Raw genomic sequence first — 22,532 nt, forward strand, 5'->3', positions numbered from 1 at the left:
AGAAGACTAATGAAGAGTGTCTAAAAGTATTAATCATAGTAGGAATGCAAGGCAAAAAACAAACAAACAAACTAACTAACAAAGCTCTGGGAAAGGCAAGCATTTAAGGGACAGGCTAGAAGACTGAGGAGAAAAGGAAACCCTGAGAATGTGATTTCATCACCAACCCAAACAGGCACAAACTTTGAGAAGGTCAACAGCAGCAGACGTCACAGAAGTTCAAGTATAATCACACTTTCAGCAAATGAGGAAGCCCCTGAAAATTTTAGCAGAAGCATTTTAGTAGAGTGACATAGTAAAAGCAAGATTATGGAGGATTAAGAACAGAAGACAAAGTTTCCTGTCTATAAGATGTGGATAACAAAAATATACCCACAAAGATAGCATTTTTATAAGGATTAAGTGAGGTAATATATTCTGCACTTGGCTATACTAAGGGCTAAACAAGCACATTGCCTTATTAGGATATATCTTTTATGCTGCTGTTATCCTTTTATAATATCGGTAATACCTATTAATAAAATTTTTGCCTCGAAAAAATTCTGCATATAGTGTCACTCATTCAATTTGTTCTGTACTGTGCTGATCAACCAACAGTTATTCTTAACAATAATTTACTTCAAGGTCACAAATCCTGACACAGTACTAAAATATACTTCTGAGCATCTCCTGTATTATTCTTCTTGCTTTCAACTGTTCTGTTGTAAGCTCAACATACCACATAATCCTCAAGCCTCTACAGTTATCCTTTTCTTAATTTTATTTTTTAGAGTACTCTAGAGTTGTATTACAGTAAGCATCACTGAAAAACTGGAAATTGCTCTTCTTGTTGTATCAGTCTTGGTCATTGTATCTTATTATCTCATTATGAAAGTACTTCAACAATGTTTTTCTGTTAGCTATGTAGCCACATATTATTATGATTCAATCCAAGTTGCAGCAAATTTATATATCTTTTAAGAATGTTTTAAAATTTTACAGTTTAAATTAATAATTTGAGTTTAACATTCATTAAAAGATAAAAGCTCATTAGTTGCTTTGGTGAATGTTTTATGGGCATTTCTAAATAATTGCTAGTTATTGGCATTTCCAATGCTCTATATTAAGATAACTATCTTTGAAACCTACTTATTTTCATTTTCAATTATTCAATCGCAATAATTATAGCTTTATCGTTTGTTTTGCAATGAAAAATTCCCATCAGAAACAGACTTCTTTTATCAGTGGAAAATTACTTAATTGTTTTTAAAGAACTTGGTGACAAATACTACTCATTGTTCATTCCAAAGAGCATACGATTATTCATTATCTAGAAAATGGATGTTCTCCAAAATTTTCAGTCCCAATTAACACCCAAATTCAACTATTTCTTCAAGGCAATAAAACACTTCACAACAAGACATTAAAACTGGTTGAATTGCATTATTGATATTTTAACACTTAAAAAGTTTTTATACTTTGTATTATTGTTAGGATAGCTATTCTGGTTAGTCCTGATTTTTACCTAGCCTTCACATGTGCAATCTTTAATTTAACTCTTGGGTAGTCTTTACATTACAATACAAATTGAGCATTCAAAGAAATAAAGGAGATCAATTCTCATAGCATCTGGCAGCATAATAACTAAAGTTCTGTCAACAAAGCTGTTATAAGGCTGTTTGAAAAGGGTTAAATTTAGTCATTAGTGAGGTTAGATGTTTCGTGTAGGAATTACAAGTTAACAAAATGCCACTAAAATTTTTTAGGTCATATTTTAGCAATATTTCTCAATGTGTAATTTTATTAAAAAGTTTTAGTTAAATGGCGTTCAATAACACCTTATGCATATTTAAAATTTTCTAGTCCTATTCCAATATTCCATGGATATTAGGAGTGCCTGGTAGGTGGTACTGTGGTGCCTCTCTGAACTCAAAACTCCATGAGAGTAGCAGTCTGCTGGGCTGCATATACCAAAAGAACCTAGCGTAATTGGGATGATCCTCCAACAGAATTTGGGAGGAAAAACTGTATTAAAGTATTCATCAGCATGTGTCTTAGTTTCCCATTGCTGCTGTAACAAAATTACCAAATCTTTAGTGGCCTAACAGATAACAATTATCATCTCACACTTCTGGAGTTCAGAACATCAAAATTAGTTTCACACGACCCAAGTTACAGTGTCTGCAGGGCTGACTTCTTCTGGAGGTTCTGAGGACAGATTCCATTTCCTTGCTTTTTTCAAGTTCTAGAGGGCACCTATGTTCCTTGACTGATGATACATCACTTCCTTGTATTACTCCAAGTTCATATAGGTTTCATTGCATCTACTACTGACTCTGATCCTCCTGCCTCCTGTTTTTAAGGACCCTGGTGATTATAGAGGCCTTGCTTGGACAACAGAATAATCTCCCCAGCTCAAGATCCTTACTTTAATCACACACACAAAGTCTCTTTTGCCATGTGAAACAGCATATCCACAGACTCTGAGATTAGGACATGGACATCTTGGAGGAACATTATTCCTACCACAGGGTACAAACCTAAAGGTAGATCATATGAGAAAAAATATATATATAAAACCTTTTGAAGGTTTGTGTATCTAAGATGTAAAATAGAAAAAAAATGGGAACACATACATCTAATTTTATTCTATAATGAATTAATGTTGGAAAGTTAATAATCAAAGCAACAAAATAAAAGGAATAGTAAACTAAGACTAGTTTCAAGGAAAAAATGTAAATCTCTATATAGAAGGGAAATATACAAAATTGTTTTTAAAACAACAAAGATAAATCATTGCCATAAACCAGAATTAAGCTCTTTTAGCAGATCCCAAATGTGACTTTTTTTTTTCCTGATAGGCTCAAAAAGAGCTGAAGTCTATTATTAAGACAAATAAAAAGTCATACAGCAGAAAGGCACAGAAAGTCTGACAGGATCATGAGTTATAGTGCAATAATAATTCAATATAATTATGAAGCATGACTAAACCAAAGAAATAATATGGGTTGTATAAGCAGGCTTTGATTTCCATGAAAGAGCGCTTACGTATCTCGGATGAGGTGAAGTGTCTGTGTATAGATTATTATAATAAACCATAATACCCAACTTTTCCCCCACAAGTGTAATAGTTCACATTTTCAATTATGAAAATCCCAGTGATTTAAGCCAAAGGTAAGAACTGAATAAAAAAAATCAATAAATATTATAAACATAACCATGGAACAGATGCCACCTGGCTTCTAAAAAACCATTCTTCTCACTGTTCTGAATGCTCCTTTTCCAGTTGTCCCAAGCAGTGGCATCTACACTGATAAAACTAGAACTTCAAATTAGGATGATTACATTTATTTGACAATTTTGGTGATGTTACTATTAATGTCAGGAAATACCACTTGTAGTATTAATTATGATATTTTACAACAAAAAGTAAGGTAGTAGGATGCAAATAAACACATCAAAATGAGAAATAAGAATTTTGAGCTATAAAATGGGATCGTAAAAGAAGCTGTAGGGGCATATAACATGGAAAGATCTTAAGGAATATTAATATGACTGTAATTTCTCCTTCACTACACAATTATGGCTTGTGAATCAATGTGAGATTACTTTTAGTTTAGCCAGCAATAGTTAGCATCTGAGTTAAACAAACAAGCACAAAGAAATGGTTGCCAAATGGAATTGGTTAAAATTTCCCAACAACAATGTGAATGCCTGGAACCCTGATTGCTTCTTCGATAACCAACTTTATCTGTTGGAAGAAAGGGCTGGGTTGCCTTCTTTCAGAAGCTGCCCTACATCTGTCTGCCACCTGACTTGTAACTACTGATGTTACACGCACCCCTGAGCTTTGTGTTCTGCATTATGCCTTCTGGAACAAGAAACTGCCAGTTGAGGTAGAAAGGTCTGAACTATAGAGAAAAGCTTTGGGCAATATTGAAGCTTCCTAAATTTTAGGAGTTCCTTTATTTCACCATATCTTTGTAGGGGAAATTTCTAGGCAGCTATTAATAAACAAAACCACAACTTTACAATGGGGCTACTAACAAACTTATAAATAGTTCATTTTCTTTAGCATTTCCTTTAAGATGCAATTCTATTGTGAAACAGTACATAATTTGAAAATGCTTGACAACCCGAGTCACTGTCACTGAGAGCTAATATGCCAGGCAAAATACTGTTGCTTTATTTTTGTAACTTATTCACTCTTTTTAGGGTATAGCGCATCAGGTACACAACACAAGTGTATTCAACACAAGTACATTCAGGTATTCAAGCACAAGCCTGTCTGCTACCACGGCTTGCACACTGTGCACCATACTGTTTCCATAAACATACATCCTGTATTTAGACAAATCTAATACTCTTTTTTCCCAACCTCTTGTTTTAGGGCACTTTGTTTGCTTTGTTGCTAAGAAATATGTTCTCTAGTTATTATTTTAAATGAAAAGGTGGGGAGAGAGGTAACAAATACCAAGAAGGATGTGGATTAAAGGGGACCATTGTATGCTACTGATGGGAACATAAACTGGTTTATACGCCACTATGGAAAACAGTATGGAGGTTCCTCAAGAAATTAAAAATAGAACAACCATAAAATCCAGTAATCCCACTTCTGGGTATATATCTAAAGGAAATAAAATTATAATCTTGCAGACATATCTGTATTCCCATGTTCACTGAAACATTATTGACAACAGCCAAAGTATGGAAACAACCTAAGTGTCCATCAGTGGATGAACGGATCAAAAAAATGTGGGGTGTGTGTGTGTAATGGAATACAATTCATCCTTCAAGAAAAGAAATTATGTTATTTGTAACAACATGGATGAGCCTGGAGGGCATACAAACAGAGTAGAAAAGTGGTTGTCAGGAGCTTGGGGTGTGGTTGGTAGAAGAGTACAAACTTTTAGTTATAAAGTGAATAAGGTGAATAAGGTCAGGATCTAATGTATAAGATGGTGACTATAGTTGAAAACACTGTTTGTGTAACTGAAATTTGCTAAGAAAGTAGAACTTAAATGTTCTCACCAAAACTTTAAAAAATAAGATAAGCATATGAGGTGATGGATGTATTGATTAATTTGATGAGGGGACTCTTTTCACAATGGAGACATATATCAAATCATCACATACACTTCAAATCTCTTACAATTTTGTCAATTATACATCAATAGCTAAAACAATAATAATAATAAAGTAAGCCCACCCTGGCAGATTGGAAGGAAAAAAAAAAAAGAAATATCCTCTCATCCAATATACCCTTTAAGTTATTCTCCTGAGTCCATCACTATTATTCCTGACCAGTGTTTGTATCTAGTAACAAAGAACAAATTTTGTTTTAGACCTTGTTTTTCCTTAGATGACACCTTAAAGTTATCTATGTACCTATAATACCTTGTGACTTTCCCTACTTGGAAGGAACAAAGTATGAGGGCACTATTTTTGAAAAGACTGAGCGAATCTATAAAATATGACAGTCTCAAAAGACATGTTTAGGAAACTGTTTTATGGGGATGTATAAAATAAACATTGCTGAAAGCAAAACATAATAATAATAATAAAGCAGAATATTTAAGTGTATTCAATAAGCAAAACTTTAGGCTGTGTTTACACAACACAAAGTGAAAGGCAGATTGATTTTCATCTAGCAAATATATATAATTTGGCTCCTCTGGATAAAGGTCTCTAAAATTTCCAAAATCAATGCTCTACAATAAAAACCTATTTCAGTCTGTTACTTAATCAAATAAGTGCTTGACATAAGTCTATTAATTACATTTGCCCTGCCAATTGTTTTAACACTACTTTGACTCTGTGCTAGGCAAAGAGCAGAATATTTGTTCATTTATTCAATCAATATTAGCTAATATAAGAAATTATTTATAGGTTTACTATTTATGGAGCACCTTTTGTCTCCTGTATCTTGGAGAAAATGAAGTGGGATACATTATTCCTGCCTTTAAGAAGTTTACAGTCCATTAGAGAATAAAAGAACACACAAAAATAATTTAGTTACAGTAAAGAAGCTATCAGATGATAGAGATGAAAGATGTGGTTTGAAAAGAAAGCACTAAGTGAGTCAGAATAGCCATAAAGGGCTCTGATTAGAAGATAAGAGACGGAAATCAGGGATAAATAGGAGGGACAAAGACTCCCTGATGAAAATTGGATGAATCCGGTTCCAGCAGGAAGTACTCTGGGCTAGCTACCATGATGAATCCCAGCAGGAGGACAACAAGAGGATACATTATAAATATGCAATATTTTATTATAATCCTCAAATATTCTGTAAGAAAGTTCCTCTCCCTTTTCTAGCATCCCTTTTCCCCAGGTGTTTTCAACCCGATACAATCAAGTAACTACTGATGGGACCTGGAGAAGTTTAGGTGTCTGACATTTGGAGGGCATTCGATAATTACTAAAGCATAGATATATTAATGATACCTCCTGGGTTGGGACACATGGTAGCCTTTATACAAATGAGAACAAATATCCTTGCATTAGCTGTCCCAGAATGCAAGATACAGTAGGAATGTCTCCAACAGGCCAGAATATCTTTCAGGGATGATTTAGGATTAGGGCAACGATGCCACAAAAGACAAAAGAGGGTACAGAGGAGAGCACAGACACTACGTAGATCCTCTTAAAGTTTCACCTTAGGAAAATAACATCTCCTACTCTTGCAAAGTGAAGTGCTTAGACATACTAACCACATTTTCAGTTAAAGTTAACTACACTTGTCTCCTGAGTGCTGAACAGTAGTCTGTATCTTATCCCACAGCTATCTTCTAGTGATCTATACTGTATGTTTCTGTCATTTAGGTGAACTAAAAGGTCACTGGAAGTAAATGAATTTGATTCCAAAATATCCTTTTGAATAATTCTCCAAAAACATCTATCAGCTAAGAAAATAATCAGTTATTCAGGGGCTAAATACATGCTTCTACAAAAAATAAATAACATTCTCACAGCAATTAGATATAAAAACAGTTGTCATAAATTAAATGCAATACACAGTTGCTTTTATAACACATTGTGCTACCCTGAGGAATAATGGAATACATATTTTAAATCACTCTTAATCTAGTGTGAGATATTCCCTGAAAAATTATACTGTGCCTTATCTATTACTAGGCTTTCAATCTGGAACATATACTATATTGATAAAAATGTAAGTATTAATAAAAATATAAGTATCTCCAAAAAATACAAAAAAACTTGAGACTTCTCTCTCCCACTTGAAGCAGCATTTCAGCATGTGTTTTTTCAAAAAGGGCAAAATCCAATATTCTAAAACATCAAAAAGCAAGTAGACTTTATTGAATGTCTTTTAAGAGGCTGAAGAGGAATTACATCACACATCATTCAGGTAATCTGCTAATGTAATCTGCTAATTAGTAACCTACTAATAAAAAAGTACTTCATGGAAGCTGCAATACAACTCATCACGGATAACAGCCACTCCTCCAAACTCTTTTCCGTGCCTTTGAAGACAGGAGCCTGCCTGTCACTACTTTCTGCTCTTCCTTTGCTTTTCCTTGACCTTTCCCCTCGCTATGTCAGTTTTTTAGGGAGCTCTGCTGTCATATCTTAGAAAGATTGATTTTCTTCTTTGCTTTCTACAATTCTCTGATCCCAACATCACAATATTAGCACAACAGAGGAAATGAAGATTCTCCTCAAGAAACCAGAAGAAAAATAAACTGTGAACACTTATTTTTAATGCTCACACAGATAAGCATACTAGGAAATAAATGTTGCTCCAGAATACATTGCAGAAGTGCTTTTCCCAGGTGGTAACCAATTAGTTGCTCAGAGTGAGTATATTAATTCTTCCAAGTCCGTAAGTTTTAACTAACATTAAGGCTACATTTGAACTGCAAAATTATATAGGCACTGAAATCATTGATGTAACAAACCTTGGAACTTGGATATTTTATACTAGAAGGAAGCAGGCATTTTGCCTTAGAGTTATTCTTTATTTTTCAGTTTTTTGTTTTTTTTTTAAATTTTTTAATGTTTACTTATTTTTTGAGAGAGAGAGAGCGCAAGATGGGGAGGAGCAGAGAGAGGAGACACAGAATCCAAAACAGGCTCCAGGCTCTGAGCTGTCAGCACAGAGCCCAACACCAGGCTCGGACTCACGAACCGTGAGATCATGACCTGAGCTGAACGAAGTCAGATGCTAAACCAACTGAGCCACCCAGGTGCCCCTTTATTTTTCAGTTTTTTTTTTCATGTTTTTATGTTATTTTTGAGAGAGACAGACAGAGTGCAAGCAGGGGAGGGGTAGAGAGAGAGGGGGAGACACAGAATCCGAAACAGGCACCAGGCTCTGTGCTGATGCTGCAGGGCTCAAACTTTCAGACGGTGAGATCATGACCTGAGCTGAAGTCGGATGCTTAATGGACTGAGCCACTCAGGTGCCCTTATTTTTCAGTTTTAATATTAGTTTCACTATTCTCTAGTTAAAATTTTGATAATTAAAAATATTAAATTAACTGCAGTCTTACCATTGTTGTCTCTTGAATGGATCCAAAACTGTTGATAAAAATGTTGACTACAACATCAACAGGAATGCCTGTGAATAAAAATTAAGAATATATTTAGTAACTATAAAAAACTTGGTCAGAATTTTCAAATTTTAATGGTTTATGCACTTGATTTTTATATTTTTTCCAATCCACATGGGATATAAAAATTTAAATCTATGGTCTCAATATTCCATGTTCACAATTGCTATTAACATATTTTTCTAAATAAGGGATCATAATAAAAATAAAAATGAGTTAAGTTGTATTTTCTCATGTTATTTATTCAGACATACTTATCTCTTAAATTGTAGAGACTCGGAGTAAGTTTTTCACCTTTAAAGAATTTTAAATTGAGCTAATGCATTTACCTTAACAAAATGTAAATTATTCTTTAAAAAGCACCATTTTCAAAATGTTTTAACTTTTTGCATTTTTATAATCACTTCAAATCTTACTTGAATTAGAAAGTGGTATTCAATACATTTTACTTACAATTATTATATTTTGATTTTTAATTCATAAATATGTGAAGTTAAGCAGACATATAACAGAATCATTATAAAGATTTTTGCCTGACCTGTTGGAAAATAATTTGAAAGTTCATGGAGTGGGAATTAAGGTATAATGTTGCAAATTTCTTTCTTGCTTGCTTTTTTTTCTTTTTTCTTTTTATTCGTTGTGGGCTGCTGGTTGGGCTAACAAAGGGAAAATGTGAATTTAGCCTTTTAGCCACAGAACCAGTGACTGATGAAAAACAGGTGGTGAATCAATATATGGTAGACATGAGACAACCCAGACCATGGCTGTTGTTGAAAGTAACTGAATAGGTTCTGGTAATGAACAAAAAACCCTGTTTTTACAACATAGTTGTATAACTTCAGTTGACTAGAAACAGCTGCAGACATTTTTTTTTTCTGTAAAGGAAGAAGAAAAAAATATCAAGCCTTATAATGTTAATCTGATCTACATTAATACCTGTCTTTAGCCGGCAATAAGGATTACAGTTTTTCAGAGGAGAGCTTTTCATATAGCTTTTCCTAACTCATCAAAAGGACAAAGAAAGAAAGAAAGAAAGAAAGAAAGAAAGAAAGAAAGAAAGAAAGAAAGAAAGAAAGAAAGAAAGAAAGAAAAAAGAAAAGAAGGAAAGAAAGAAAATTTGCACAACTAAACAATATTTCTGTGACTTTTATTCAAAGTATAGTTTGGTTCTTGAAAGGTGTGATAAATAGTAACATTCTGTTGGAGTAGAAGCAATCTATGTGGTAGAAAGCATAGTCGCTCTTATTCACAAAGTTAACATGTTTTTTAAAACCATATGGCCATCTTTTTCCAGCGAAAGAGTAGAGGGAATTTTTAATCAACGTTTAATGCTAACAAAAATTTTGAAATAATCTAAATACATATAGGAACTACTGTCCATCCCTAATGAGTATATAAGCTTTTCTACAAATTATAACATTGGTGTCTGTGAATGAAAGCCAGACTGCATCCAGAGCCTGAAGTTTAAATCACTAAGGTTAAGAATACGAAGTACTACTTAGAAAACCCATGACAGAGGTTGACTGTTAATTCACACTATACCTATTTTTGTTTTTTTAACTGGGAACCACATGAAACTATTAGAATTAATGTTCTGCTTATCTTTGAATACCTTTGTCATCAAGTTGCTCTAAGTCTAAGCACATCACAGGACAGTAACATGACAATTTGACATCTTATTGTTCTGAATATCACAATTAAATGATTTTATACAGGTAAAATAATTTTTAAACTGCAGAGGTTGAAGACTTTTGGTGGGGGGAGAAACAAACCTTTAAAATTTGGTCGTATCCTGGGATCATAACTGACCAATAGCCTATTCAAGATATTGCTAGTGGAGTTGGCGGGTACGCGGGCAAGGTCCTCTGCCGACTGCTGGCTATAAAAGAAAACGAAACAAAACTCTGGTAAGTATTTAGAAATGGCCAACAACAGAAATGGGTAATTGTCATTGGGGAAAAGACGCTTTTTGAGACAAATTCACAACGAAAGCATGGTGTTTCCAAATAGAAGTAACTAAAAATAGTAGACATTGTCAGATGCCCAACAAATATTGGTTATAAAAAATAAAAAATGAAAAAAGTATCTTACCACTTAATTTTACCACATTCATGAAAACACTGTTCTAAATACTCCATGTAACTCTCTTTCAAATAAAATTAAGCAGACGTCTTACTTGCCCCAAAACAACCTGCAATCAAAATCTAGACAAGCGCAAAGGGAGTGCAGACAATGAGATAATAGGAAAAAATAAGAACAGCAAAAAATATTTTTAATGATGTATATTAACCTAAGCAAGGAGTATGTGAATACTATTAAGAGAATACAGCCAGAGAGATAGTCTAAGAATTCATAAAACTATCATGTTGACATTTATAAAATAGTATTACCCAAGAAATAACCAATGAATGTTCTCATTGAGTTAAATATTCTGGGGGGGGGGGGGGTGGAGGGATGGTAAAAGAAGTTTCTCTATTACCAGATCAATTAAACAAGGAAAATACAGAGCTACAAGTTACAACTATCTTTTCTACATATGTTTGCTGTCAACTATCAAAGAAAGGACAAATTGCCATATTTTTCCATTTTAATTAACTTTGAACAATGAAGCTTGACTAAATTGGTATCCTTTGAAAGCATTTAACAGAAACAAAAAACACACTTCCTTAGATCTAATAAAAAATGTTTTTGTTGTTTACTGTTTGTTTGGGTTCCTTTTATGACCCATAAAATCTTATATAATTATTGCCCCAATACAAAAAAAAAATCCATTACAATTACAAAGAAGTTTTCATTATACTTGGAATACCTAGCAGTCTACTCTATTCTGTATTGATATGGTGAAACTATTAATTTCACAAATGATATTAATTTATGTGAAAAAAACTTAGAAGTAATGGCTTTGTTTTGAAATCCCAGCTCTTACCTACCAGTCAGTTCTGTTCTGAGTTAATTATCATACAATCTGCTGATAAGAACCAGTAGAGGTGTGATGTGACTGATATTAAGAAGTTTATAAAAATCAGAAAATACTACAAATTGATACAGAAAACCTTTTCAAGTAGATATCAGAGTCCAAAATATTAAAGAAAAAATTGATAACCAATTAGTTAAAACAGCTAAAGGTGCAAAAGACTATATAGATTTTTAAAATTGCTTCTCATGGTCTTACCAGTTCTAATATCACAGCTGTTGGGACTTGGGGACTGGTAATGGGATTTTCCATTTCACTGCAGGTGAAACTGTAATCTCCCTAGAGCCAGTTGTCATCCCTTATCAAAAGATTGAAAATTCTAAAGAGAATGAGGGTATGTGGGAAAATTGGATATTAGGATGCAAATTAGTGTTCAAACCCATCTACAAGGTTTCTCATTCAGGGGAGGAAAACAGAACTGATTACAAAATACACTTCTACCGGATCAATTAAAGACTGCATTATTGTGTCTCTTGATGTAAATTCCTTTACAGGTACATTCATTCTAGGCAATGAAATGACCAGACACCATAAAAACAATGAATACTAATTTTAGTAGTAGAGAAATTTCCAGCCCGATTTTTCCTTCCAGCTGTGGAAGATGTCTCTTTGGCAGATGGATTATCTGGAGCTAAAGCCACTTGAAAAAGAGCAAATGCAGGGGAGTCTCTCTCTGAACTCCCATCTGCCTACAGACAGATCCTCCAAACAGAATTTATTGTCCTAAATCCCTTCCCTGGGAGTTTCATCAACTAAAGAAGATTGAATCTTATCACAGAAGAGGACACTCAAAAAACTTGGTCACAAACTGTCATATCTCCCATCTATTCTTCTGGGGGCCAATTCATCTTTCCTAAAATTCCCGTACTCCCCCTTTACGAGGCACGTATTCTCCCCTATCAAGACATAATATCAGCTCTCAAATCTCATCACACTCTGGGTATTCACTTGGGTTTTTGCTCTGGTGCCCCTGATGCATGTAAAATTAAAAATTAATAATTTGTATACCTTTACTCCTGCTAATAATATGCCCATTATTTCATAGACCTAGCTATCGACGATAGAGGGAAAAGTCTTTCCTCCCATTCAGCTGTAAGCTTGTGTCAAACTCACTTCCTAGCCCTTGTAACCAAATTTTATCCTTCCCCCCTTCACTGGTTCAGAATAAATCCTCCTTTCTAGAGTACTGTAACTTCCTCTTCTCATTGTCCTCATCTAAATCCAGCCTGTCCTTTAAGGTTGCCTATCTAAAATCTTGCCTTAATCATCCCAGCTTACTCTAATGAACACAAACATAGATATACTGTTTGGCAATCATTTTGTAGCTTTTTTTTCGTGCACGCGCACGCATGTGTGTGTGTATTACTAACTGGACTGAATGTAGACAGTACGATTCTTGAGGGAATCATGGCTTCCAGATTTTTGTAATTCCCTATAGTGCTTGCATAGTATGAAATACACACTGTCTCAAGCACTTCCCATCCACCAGTGCTTCTAAATTGACCTCGGCCTCAAGATGCCTGCATGCGCTATAGGAGTAGCAGGCAGCAGCAGGAGTCGCAATAGCAGTACACACATCACTTGCAGATGAAGAGCATTTCCTCCTGAGATGTCCTCTTAGGATGAAGGTTAGTTTTTGTGGTTCTGTGGTTTTATGTTTTTGTTTTCCTCAGAAGCTTCCCAGCATTGGCCACTGCTGAACCAATCACTGGCAAGGAGAAAGAAACAATCACTATTGGCTCAGATCAGTAGTCTGGAATGAAATAGACATTGAGGAATCAACTGTCATGTCCATTACATTCTTTCATTTAATAATCACAAATGCTCCTTTGATGAAATAGGAGAGATTCTTAACCCCCCAGAGAGCTCTTTTTCTGTGGAAAGAGAAAATCCTGATATATATATATATGTGTATATATATATATGTGTATATATATATATACACATACATATATGCATACGTATATATGCGTATATACGTATGCATATATGTATGTGTGTGTATATATATATATATATATATATATATATATATCAGGTTCTACTCATTAGTCTTACTAATTTTTAAAATCATTAGTCCTGAAAAATCTGTATTTGCTCTTTCCATAACTTATCAGCACCACTCTTCCCTCCAGCCATCTCTAAATGTTTTTATTTCTTTCCACAGCTAAAAAGAAACAACAAAAACAACAAAAATTCTTATTTATTAACAATAAAAAAATCAATGTCACTAACAAAAATCTCTTGAAATTATAAAAAGGAATATATCAAATATATTACAGCTCTTTTCTTTCATTCTTATTTGTATCAATATATATTTTCAAGACTCTGCTGTAGTTAATCTGATATGAATATTTATTCAATAGTTCAGTAGTTCACCTTTATTTACATTAGAAATTCAAAGATGTTTTAAAACTTAAGTGAAATCCCATGTAGTTTATATTCACATGCATGCATTCAGGGGTTTTCCTACCTGAAAACAGTAGAAATCACTTGTTTAGCTCAATCAATACTAAATAACATTAAAGTCATCTCTACACATTAAAATATACTTTAAGAGTCTAGAAGCTATACCACTTTCTGCCAAAGAGTTGAAATAATTTGCATATTTTCAAATTATGCCTGCACTTTACATAATTTTGCAATTTGGTATAGTGACTAGTATGTACACAAAATAAGCAAGAATAAGAAGAGTTAAATGCATTTAATTAGGGCACATACTTAATTCACGTTTCATTGTTAGTCTTTATATTCTGAATCTCAGTACAATATTTTATCTATTTGACTATGCCATTTTGTTTTATTTCAAGAAATCTATCAACAATTCTGTTATTACTACAAAAGAGGATTTACTGCATAGAAATACGATACTAATTTAAGAAAATAACTTACTTTACTCAGGCAAAGTGATCAAATGACTAGAGAAAATAATGTTTTATATCAAAAGCCTTTTTACAACCAGTCTTCTTTTGTTCACTTGCCTAAACTTGAACCGATGTCATTACTAATATGTGAAGTTATGCAAGGAATGCATCAGGCTGTATAGCTGGATGATGTAATGTTTTCCAGCACGAAGGGAAAAATCCAGAAATTTCTTTCCAAAGGGGAAACTCAGTTTTCCATTAACTGAAGAGCATTCTTATTTTTACATGACCCTTTAGTGATCATACTGCACAGCTCCATTTCAAAACCGGTGTGTTTGAGCATATTATCTGAATATCCTCCCTCCAACCAGGAGGGAGTCCAAACGGATGATTTTGTTTTTATAGAGTTATAAATGCAACAACAATGGTCAAAATTCCTTTCAGACTTTGAAGTAGTATGGCACATGCCAGCATGAGTAATCTGGGTGTGGGAGCCACAAAGCTTTGAGCCTCACATGAACTGAGGCAAGCAAGCACAAAGCAGTAAGCAAAGAGGAAGGTATGTAAAATGTGTAGGTTGTATTATTTCTCCTCTTTACAGCAGCGATTCTTTACCTCTTTTTTAGGTTATGGACAACACTGAGAATCTGGTAAAAGCTATGTTCTTCCCTGAAAAAATGCAAAGTTTACAATGCTGAGGGATCGTGGACCTGAACACCTCAGGTGGTAGAAACCCTCTTTTGTGGAAACAGATGTTGGTATTCTCATCTAAAATGGGAGGAAAAGAGAAGATTAAAAAACAAATTAGATATCATGTAGTGACTGCAAGTAAGCTCAAAAAAAAAAAAAAAAAAAGATGATAAGAGTGTATCAAAGAGACACAAAGCCAACAGAAAGGTCTCCCAAGAGCCAAATTTGAATGATTTGAGCAATAAAATAAAGTCATATTGGATTATATCCCAAAGTATAAAATAAAAATCTGTGAGTCCATAAAGACATGCACAAATGATTAAATAAATAAACAAATGGAAGAGAACAGACAATTCTCCCATGCAGAATTCCAAATAACTGTAATTCCAAATAGACCCTTTATTTTCAGGGTAGAAGAGAGCTCTGCATTTCTCAGTGTGAGCTGTGCATGATGACTTCCTTCCAAAGAGTACATATAGGAAGGGGGAAAAGAGTTACTTTACAGCAGAGAAACCTGACAAATACTATCTCAACCAGAGGATCAAGGTTAACCTCTACAGTGAAAAGTCATGTCAACTTTATGTACCCTTAATAAAATGTGATGAGAATGGCAATGAATCCTGTGGTCTTCCCCCACCAAAACACATAACTCCAATCCAACCATGAGAAAAATATCAGACAAATGGCAGTAAAGTGACATTTTATAAAATACTTGACTAGGACTCCTCAAAACCATCATGGTCATGTAAAAAAAGGAAGGTCTTAGAAACTGTCACAGCCAACAGGAGCCTAAGGACACATAAAGACTACATTTACTATGCTGAATGGGATCCTGGAACAGAAAAAGAACATTGGGTAAAAACCAAGGAAGTCTGAATAAAGCATGGACTTTAGTTAATAATAGTGTATCAGTATTGGTTCTTTAATTATAAAAAAAAATGTATTATACTAACATAAAATGTTAATGATAGGAGAAACTTTGGCAAATTTTCTATAAATCTAAAGCTGTTCTAAAATAAAAAGTTTATTGGGGGGGGGGTGGGGCGGGGAAGAGCAGAAGGCCAAGGGCCTTAACAGATACCACACCAAAGATCGACAGATGGCAAATAAGCATATGGAAAGAGGTTCCACATCATACATCATCAGGCAAATGCAAATTGAAATAATGAAATACCATCTATACCTATTAGAATGGCCAAAGTCTCCAACACAGACAGCACCAAATGCAAATGAAGATATGGACAAACAGGAACAGTAGGAACTCTGACACATTTCTGGTGGGAATGCAAAATGGTGCAGCCACTTAGAAAGACAATGAGTGTGGCAGTTTCTTCAAAAATTAAACTTACTCTTACTACACAATCCAGCAATCTCACTCCTTGGTATTTACCCAAAGGATATAAAAACTTAATGTCTACACACACACACACACACACACACACACACACACACACACACACAGGCACACACACACACACACACAAATAAAACCATGCACACAAATGTTTATAACAGCTTTATTCATAATTGCCAAACTTGGAAGCAACCAAGATGTCCCTTAGTATATGAGTGGATAAATAAGTTGTGGTACATCCAGATAATGGAATATTATTTAGCATTAAATTATTTGCTCTATCAAACCATGGAAAGATATGGAGTTACCAGAAACGCATATTACTAAATGAAAGACGATACGAAAAGGCACTGTATGATGATTTTAAACTTGTGACATTATGGAAAAAGGCAAAACTATGGAACAGTAAAAAGATCAGTAGGTGATAGGGACTGCGAGTGAGAAGGAGATTAATAGGCAGAGCACAGAGGACTTGTCCAAGAGCCAAGAGACTAGCATTTTAGACCCAGACAGACTGGAAGATTACCACATAATATTGGGCAAATCCCTCTCTGAGTCTCTTCTAGATAATCAGATAGATAGACATACAAAGACAGAGCAACACTTTATATATTCAGGTAATAAATTAAGTCAATAGTTGTGTATGAATCCGAGGTTATTATATTTTTATTTATTTTGCATTTTCCTAATTACAGTATAACTTATTATTACCTCTCTTGACAGCTTCTATATTTATTTTCCAGTTTTCACAGATTAAACTGTGAACAGAAGGTTTATGAATATAGTGAGTGATACCTTTTACAGGATTAGTTGAGTTTAATTAGTTTATATTTATTTGAAAAGAATGTGTTTATGGGCATATGTGCATGTGTGTGGCAAAGTCTACTGTGTTATTACAGGCCAAGAATCATAATTAAGAACAGTGTTTCACAGCATTCATTTTATTTATCCCTCAATTGGGCTTAAGGAACTGTTGGATCTTGTGGAAACATTTTCAAATCTTGTCTACCTACAATCATGGAATTACATCACCCATGGCCCAAAGAAAAACATTTTTCACAAAGTAGAAACATCTATGTGTAGAGATTCTGGTTTTGGGATACCAGCAATCTCCCAATCTCTACGGTCTTTTTTAACTTCATATCACATGAGGTTACTCATCCTATGAACACTACAAAGATCTATTTACGTGTTACGTTTCTCAGACAGTGTAAAACATTATATATTCTCACTACTTCTTATTGGTTTACTAATTTGATACAAACCTCATGACATAAGGAGTCAAACTTACGCCTCAAAACATTCACCGTGCAATTACCTTCCACCCACAGAGCATTACAGCAGATACAAATCCCGAGTAATACCTCTGACTCCAACACCAACTGCAACTGCTACAGTGCTTACCTTTTCTCAGTTCTCCATACAGAACATAAATATAAAATGTTTCCCTTCTGGCCTCACAGAAATGGTGAGAAGATAAGTCCAGCACTCACGCACACATGATCAAGTTACGTGTGGTTATAATTGAAGAGACACTTGTCAAAGAGCCAAGAGACTAGCATTCTAGACGCAGACAGACTGGAAGATTACTACATAATATTGGGCAAATCCCTCTCTGAGCCTCAGTATACTCACCTTTAAATCAAAGGTCAAAATCAGGTGTCTGTAAAATCCCATTCAATTGATAATCTGGTTCCACTTGCAGCGGATGCTGTGGTGCCCCATCCCCCAGATCACCCCTTCAGAATTGAGGCTGCTGCCAGGAATGCTGGCTGCCTAAGGCTCTGAGCCAGGTCACTTCCAGAATAGCCTTCCTTCAGCCTTGCCCTGGAGGCAACCCACACTCAAAGACTTTGATATGGGGACACAAAAGCATTCAAGGTCCCTTCCTACTGATAGACATCTCTGCAAGCCATCCAAGCTTCAGAGCTCCCTGGAGCATCCTGATGCCTCAATTGCAAAGGCATTATTCCTGTGCTTAAACCCACTTCCTCATTCCCTAGAAGTGTTCCAAAAGCAATCTCTTTCTGCATGTAAATCTTCATCTCACAGTCCGTCTTAGAGAGAACTCAACCCACACCATCAACTAAATAATAAAACTCCTCAAAGAACAACGAAAACTTAACCATCATTCAACTGTCTGCATGCTAAATTTCTCCTTACATGCATTTTAATCATTACTAAATTCATTTAACAAAGTTTTTGAGCATTTGCTATATACCATGCATGGTGCCATATGCTGGCTATGCACTTAAGAATGAAACACAAATGTTGGTTATTCTGATGCAAAAGTAGTATTTAAAATTGTGGGTTCTTGGGACACTGGGTGGCTCAGGTGGTTACTGCCCGACTTTTGATTTCAGTTCCCATGATCTCACGGTTCTTGGGATCGAGAGCCGTGCATTTGACTCTTACTGACAGCATGGAACCCACTTGGGATTCTCACTCCCTCTATGCCCCTCCCCCACTCCAATACACATGCACATGCTCGGTCTCTCTCTCTCTCTCTCTCTCTCTCTCTCTCTCTCTCTCTCTCTCTCTCAAAATAAATAAACTTTAATACTGAGGTCCACATGGATTTGTCTAGTGATTCTCAGCTTTGTTGTGCACGGAATTCACCTGAGAAACTCTGCAAACTACTGCTGCCTAGTCTCACCCCAGGTTTAATTAGTTTGGGGTGAAGTCCAAGCATCAGGATTTTAAAAGCTCCTCAGATGATTCTAATGGTCAGATGAATCACTTGTTAGAAGAGAAGAACATGGAATTAAAACCTGAGGAACTCCACCATTTAATGAGCAGATGGAGGAAGATAAGCCAACAATTAAGACAAAGAATCAACTACCCAAGAAGAAGGAAGAAATCCAAGAAGTGTGTGGTGACAGCAGAAATTAAGGAGAAAGGGTAAATTTTATGGAAGGGTTGGATAACGGGACCAAATACCGCTGAGAGGTTAAGGTGAGGACAGAAAATATCCTCATGGCATTTAGCAAAAGGGAGAGCCGTTTTTCAGCTGAGAGAGACAGAAGCCTGACTGGAGTGGGCAGAGTAGTGAGCGGTAAGGTAGGAAATGAAGTAAGGGAGAATACCCATTGAAAACTTTTTGACTAGGAGAGACTTCAGCAAGGGACAGGAAGCTCTGGACCCTCCTTCCCCTCTTGAACATACCAAATGAACAGCAAAACCCAAATCAATTCTTTTTGTCAGAAATCTAAAAGCTTGCTCTACACCCAAGCATGTGTAATGAAAGTAGCAGGAAAAGTGGAGACACCCTCTCGCCATAATCTCCACCTTAGCACAATACAGCACAGTGCAATGCCATCCAGAGATGTCCTTAGCTCCTGCTTCTTCCTGAGGAGGGAAAGAGACCTCACATCCAATATACCAGCTTTTCTGAGTCTACCTTAGGAACCAACTCCTATCTCACCATCTGGGGCAACGATGGGATCCAGCACACACGTGGTAGTCCCCCCCGGGGAATAGAGAGAACAAAGCAGCTGTTTGATCAAGCGGCACTCACCACAGCTCTGCCCCCCACTTTGCTGTGAGTGGGCTGGAAACCCAGCTCTCACTGCATTCACAGTGCCACAATATAGAAGTAACCTGACAGATGCCCACTGACAGATGAGCACATTGAAAAATGCGGTATATACATACAATCAAGGACTATCAAGCCTTAAAAAAGAAAATCCTGCAACATGCAGCAAGGGTGAACACTGAGGACATTATGCTAAGTGAAATGAGCCAGTCAAAAACATAAGTACTGCCTGATTCCACTTCTATAAGGTCTCTAAGGTAGTCAAACTCAGAGAAGCAAAGAAGAAAATGACAGTTGGCTAGAGTGAGAAGAAATGAGAAGTGGCTAATCAAGAGGTAAAATTTCTGGGGTGCCTGGGTAGCTCAGTCAGCTCAGGTCATGATCTCACAGTTTGTGGGTTTGGGCCCCGCGTCAGGCTCTGTGCTGACAGCTCAGAGCCTGGAGCCTACTTCGGATTCTGTGTGTCTCTCTCTCTACCCCTCCCTGGCTCACACTCTGTCTCTCTCTCAAAAACAAATAAACATTTAAAAAAAAAAAAAAAGAGGTAAAATTTCAGTTATGCAAGATGAATGAGTTCTAGAGATCTGCTGTACAATATTGTGCCTATACCTAATAATATTGTATTGTACATGAAAATCTGTTAAGGAGGTTACATGGTATAGTAAGTGTTATTACCACAATAAAATGGAAAAAAAATACAATTTCTAGTGACAACCTCTAAAAAAAAAATCTATACTGTGTTTATACATAAAATAAGTTTTGCATGAGTTACTGCTCAATTTGATGTAGGAAAAAAAGGCAAAAATTAGTCTGCTTTTTTAAAAAACTGAGTCAAATAGCTTATTATTGAACTATTTGCACAGCTATTATTTGGAAATCAGAGAAAGGATGGCCTCTTCAATCAGTGTGCTGCACTGGGGTACCTGGGTAGCTTAGTCGGTTAAGCATCCAACTCTTGATCTCAGCTCAGGTCATGATCTCACAGTTTGTGAAATTGAGCCCTGCATTGGGCTCTGCACTGGCAACATGGAGCCTGCTTGGGATTCTCTTTCTCCCTCGCCCTTTCTCTCTCTGCCCCTCCCTGCTCACACATTCTCTCTGCCTCTCAAAATAAATAAATAAACTTTAAAAATATTAAAAGTAAATAAGTAAATAAATGTGTTTATTAACTGGATATGCCTATTTTAAAAATGAGTCTTGACCCTACCCTACATCATATACAAGAGTTAAACTGAAGTGGATTACACAGTTAAATGTGAAACATAAAACAATAAAGCTCTCAGAAAAAAAAAATAGATTATCTTCATGACCTTGGGCTAAAGAAAGACTTAAAAAACCATAAAAGCATTAACAATAACTAATAAATCAGAGCTTATTCAAAATAAGCACTTCAATTCATCAAAAGACACCATTGAGAAAGTGAAAATGCATAACAAAGATTGGAGAAGAGATCTGTAGTACATGTATGTGACAAAGAATCCTATCTAGAATGCATGAAGAACTACATACCAATAAGAAAAAGAAAACAAATTTTTTAAGTGGGAAAATACTTGAAACAACACTTTGCAAAAGAGATAGCTAGAAGTCCAATATATGAAAAGGTGCTCAATGAGATTAATCATCAGGGAAATACAAATTAAAATTACACTGTGGTATCATTATACCTACACAAGATGGCTAAAATTCAAGGGATTGCTAATAATATCAACTTTGGACATGAATGTGGAGTGGCTGGAACCCTCATACATTAATGATGGAGAATAACTGGAAAACTGTCCATATCTCCTAAAGTTCAATATTCATATACCCTATGATACAGAAATTTCATTCTTAGGTGTATGCTTATGTCTACCCAAATGCATGTATAAAAATGTCCATAACACTTTTAATGAACCCAAATAATAATGACCCTAAACTGGAAGCATTATGAATATTCATCAATAGTAGTGATAGTAATATTCGAACTTTACCTGAACTCCTGGAACACTGAGATGTTAAGAAATACCTCCATCATTCCCAGCATTCTGGGAAGCACTTTACCTCAAAGAGTTTGTCCCCAGGTGACCTAAGTAAGACTCACGGTTAACCCCTTGTTTACCTATGACAAGACCAGAAACTCTCTAAACTCCCCTTTTTTGTCTACTAAATGAGTACCTGAACTGTTTGTCACCACTGACCAATCTGAATCGGAGACCTGGCAACTTCACCTGACCAAATGTGGCTTAGGCTTCTCTCCTCCCACGGGTTCCTCAGTTTTCTCTAGCCCCTAAGATTAAAAGCAATCACTTGGAACGCAGAACAAAACCTCCTTAATGGACTCCTCCAAGAACTGGCTCACAGCAAAGAAAAACTGTCCAATTTTGCCACCTGCTCACTGCAGTCTTCAACAACTGGCTCCTTCTGGCCACATTCACTCCTATAAAAGAGAAGTTCCTTCTGCCTGACCTTTCAGATGCTTATCGGTCTTAAAGTCAGAGTGTCCCTCTAGTGCAACAGTCCTTCCCAATAAAATCTTGCCTAAGTATGGATTTGTTTTCCATTTGACATAAAGTGGACAAAT

General features: G+C 35.6%; 1 protein-coding gene and 1 long non-coding RNA gene across 5 annotated transcripts in view; one reads left to right on the top strand and one right to left on the bottom strand.

The window, feature by feature from the left end:
* The window catches only part of LOC123384899, a 48,822-nt gene extending 32,856 nt beyond the window's left edge, over nt 1-15,966 (top strand). Inside the window, exon 4 of the long non-coding RNA XR_006596628.1 lies at nt 15,020-15,966. This is a non-coding gene — a long non-coding RNA (uncharacterized LOC123384899). The remainder of the gene's footprint in view (nt 1-15,019) is intronic.
* GLRB (glycine receptor beta) overlaps nt 1-22,532 on the bottom strand; it is a 95,231-nt gene that overhangs the window by 48,723 nt on the left and 23,976 nt on the right. The window contains exons 1-4 of one of the 4 annotated variants that reach the window (XM_045055741.1): nt 13,106-13,123; nt 10,328-10,434; nt 9,094-9,211; nt 8,496-8,563 (exon numbers count right to left, since the gene is read on the bottom strand). In XM_045055741.1, coding sequence (XP_044911676.1) covers nt 8,496-8,498 — 3 coding nt within the window. In that variant the 5' untranslated portion in view covers nt 8,499-8,563; nt 9,094-9,211; nt 10,328-10,434; nt 13,106-13,123. Of the gene's footprint in view, nt 1-8,495; nt 8,564-9,093; nt 9,212-10,327; nt 10,435-11,727; nt 11,859-13,105; nt 13,124-22,532 lie in introns of those variants that run through there. The other 3 variants (XM_006930801.5, XM_019828803.3, XM_023252742.2) reach the window with 3 other exon arrangements.

Source organism: Felis catus, chromosome B1 (assembly GCF_018350175.1).
Source record: "Felis catus isolate Fca126 chromosome B1, F.catus_Fca126_mat1.0, whole genome shotgun sequence".
In the NCBI taxonomy this organism is placed as follows: domain Eukaryota; kingdom Metazoa; phylum Chordata; class Mammalia; order Carnivora; family Felidae; genus Felis; species Felis catus.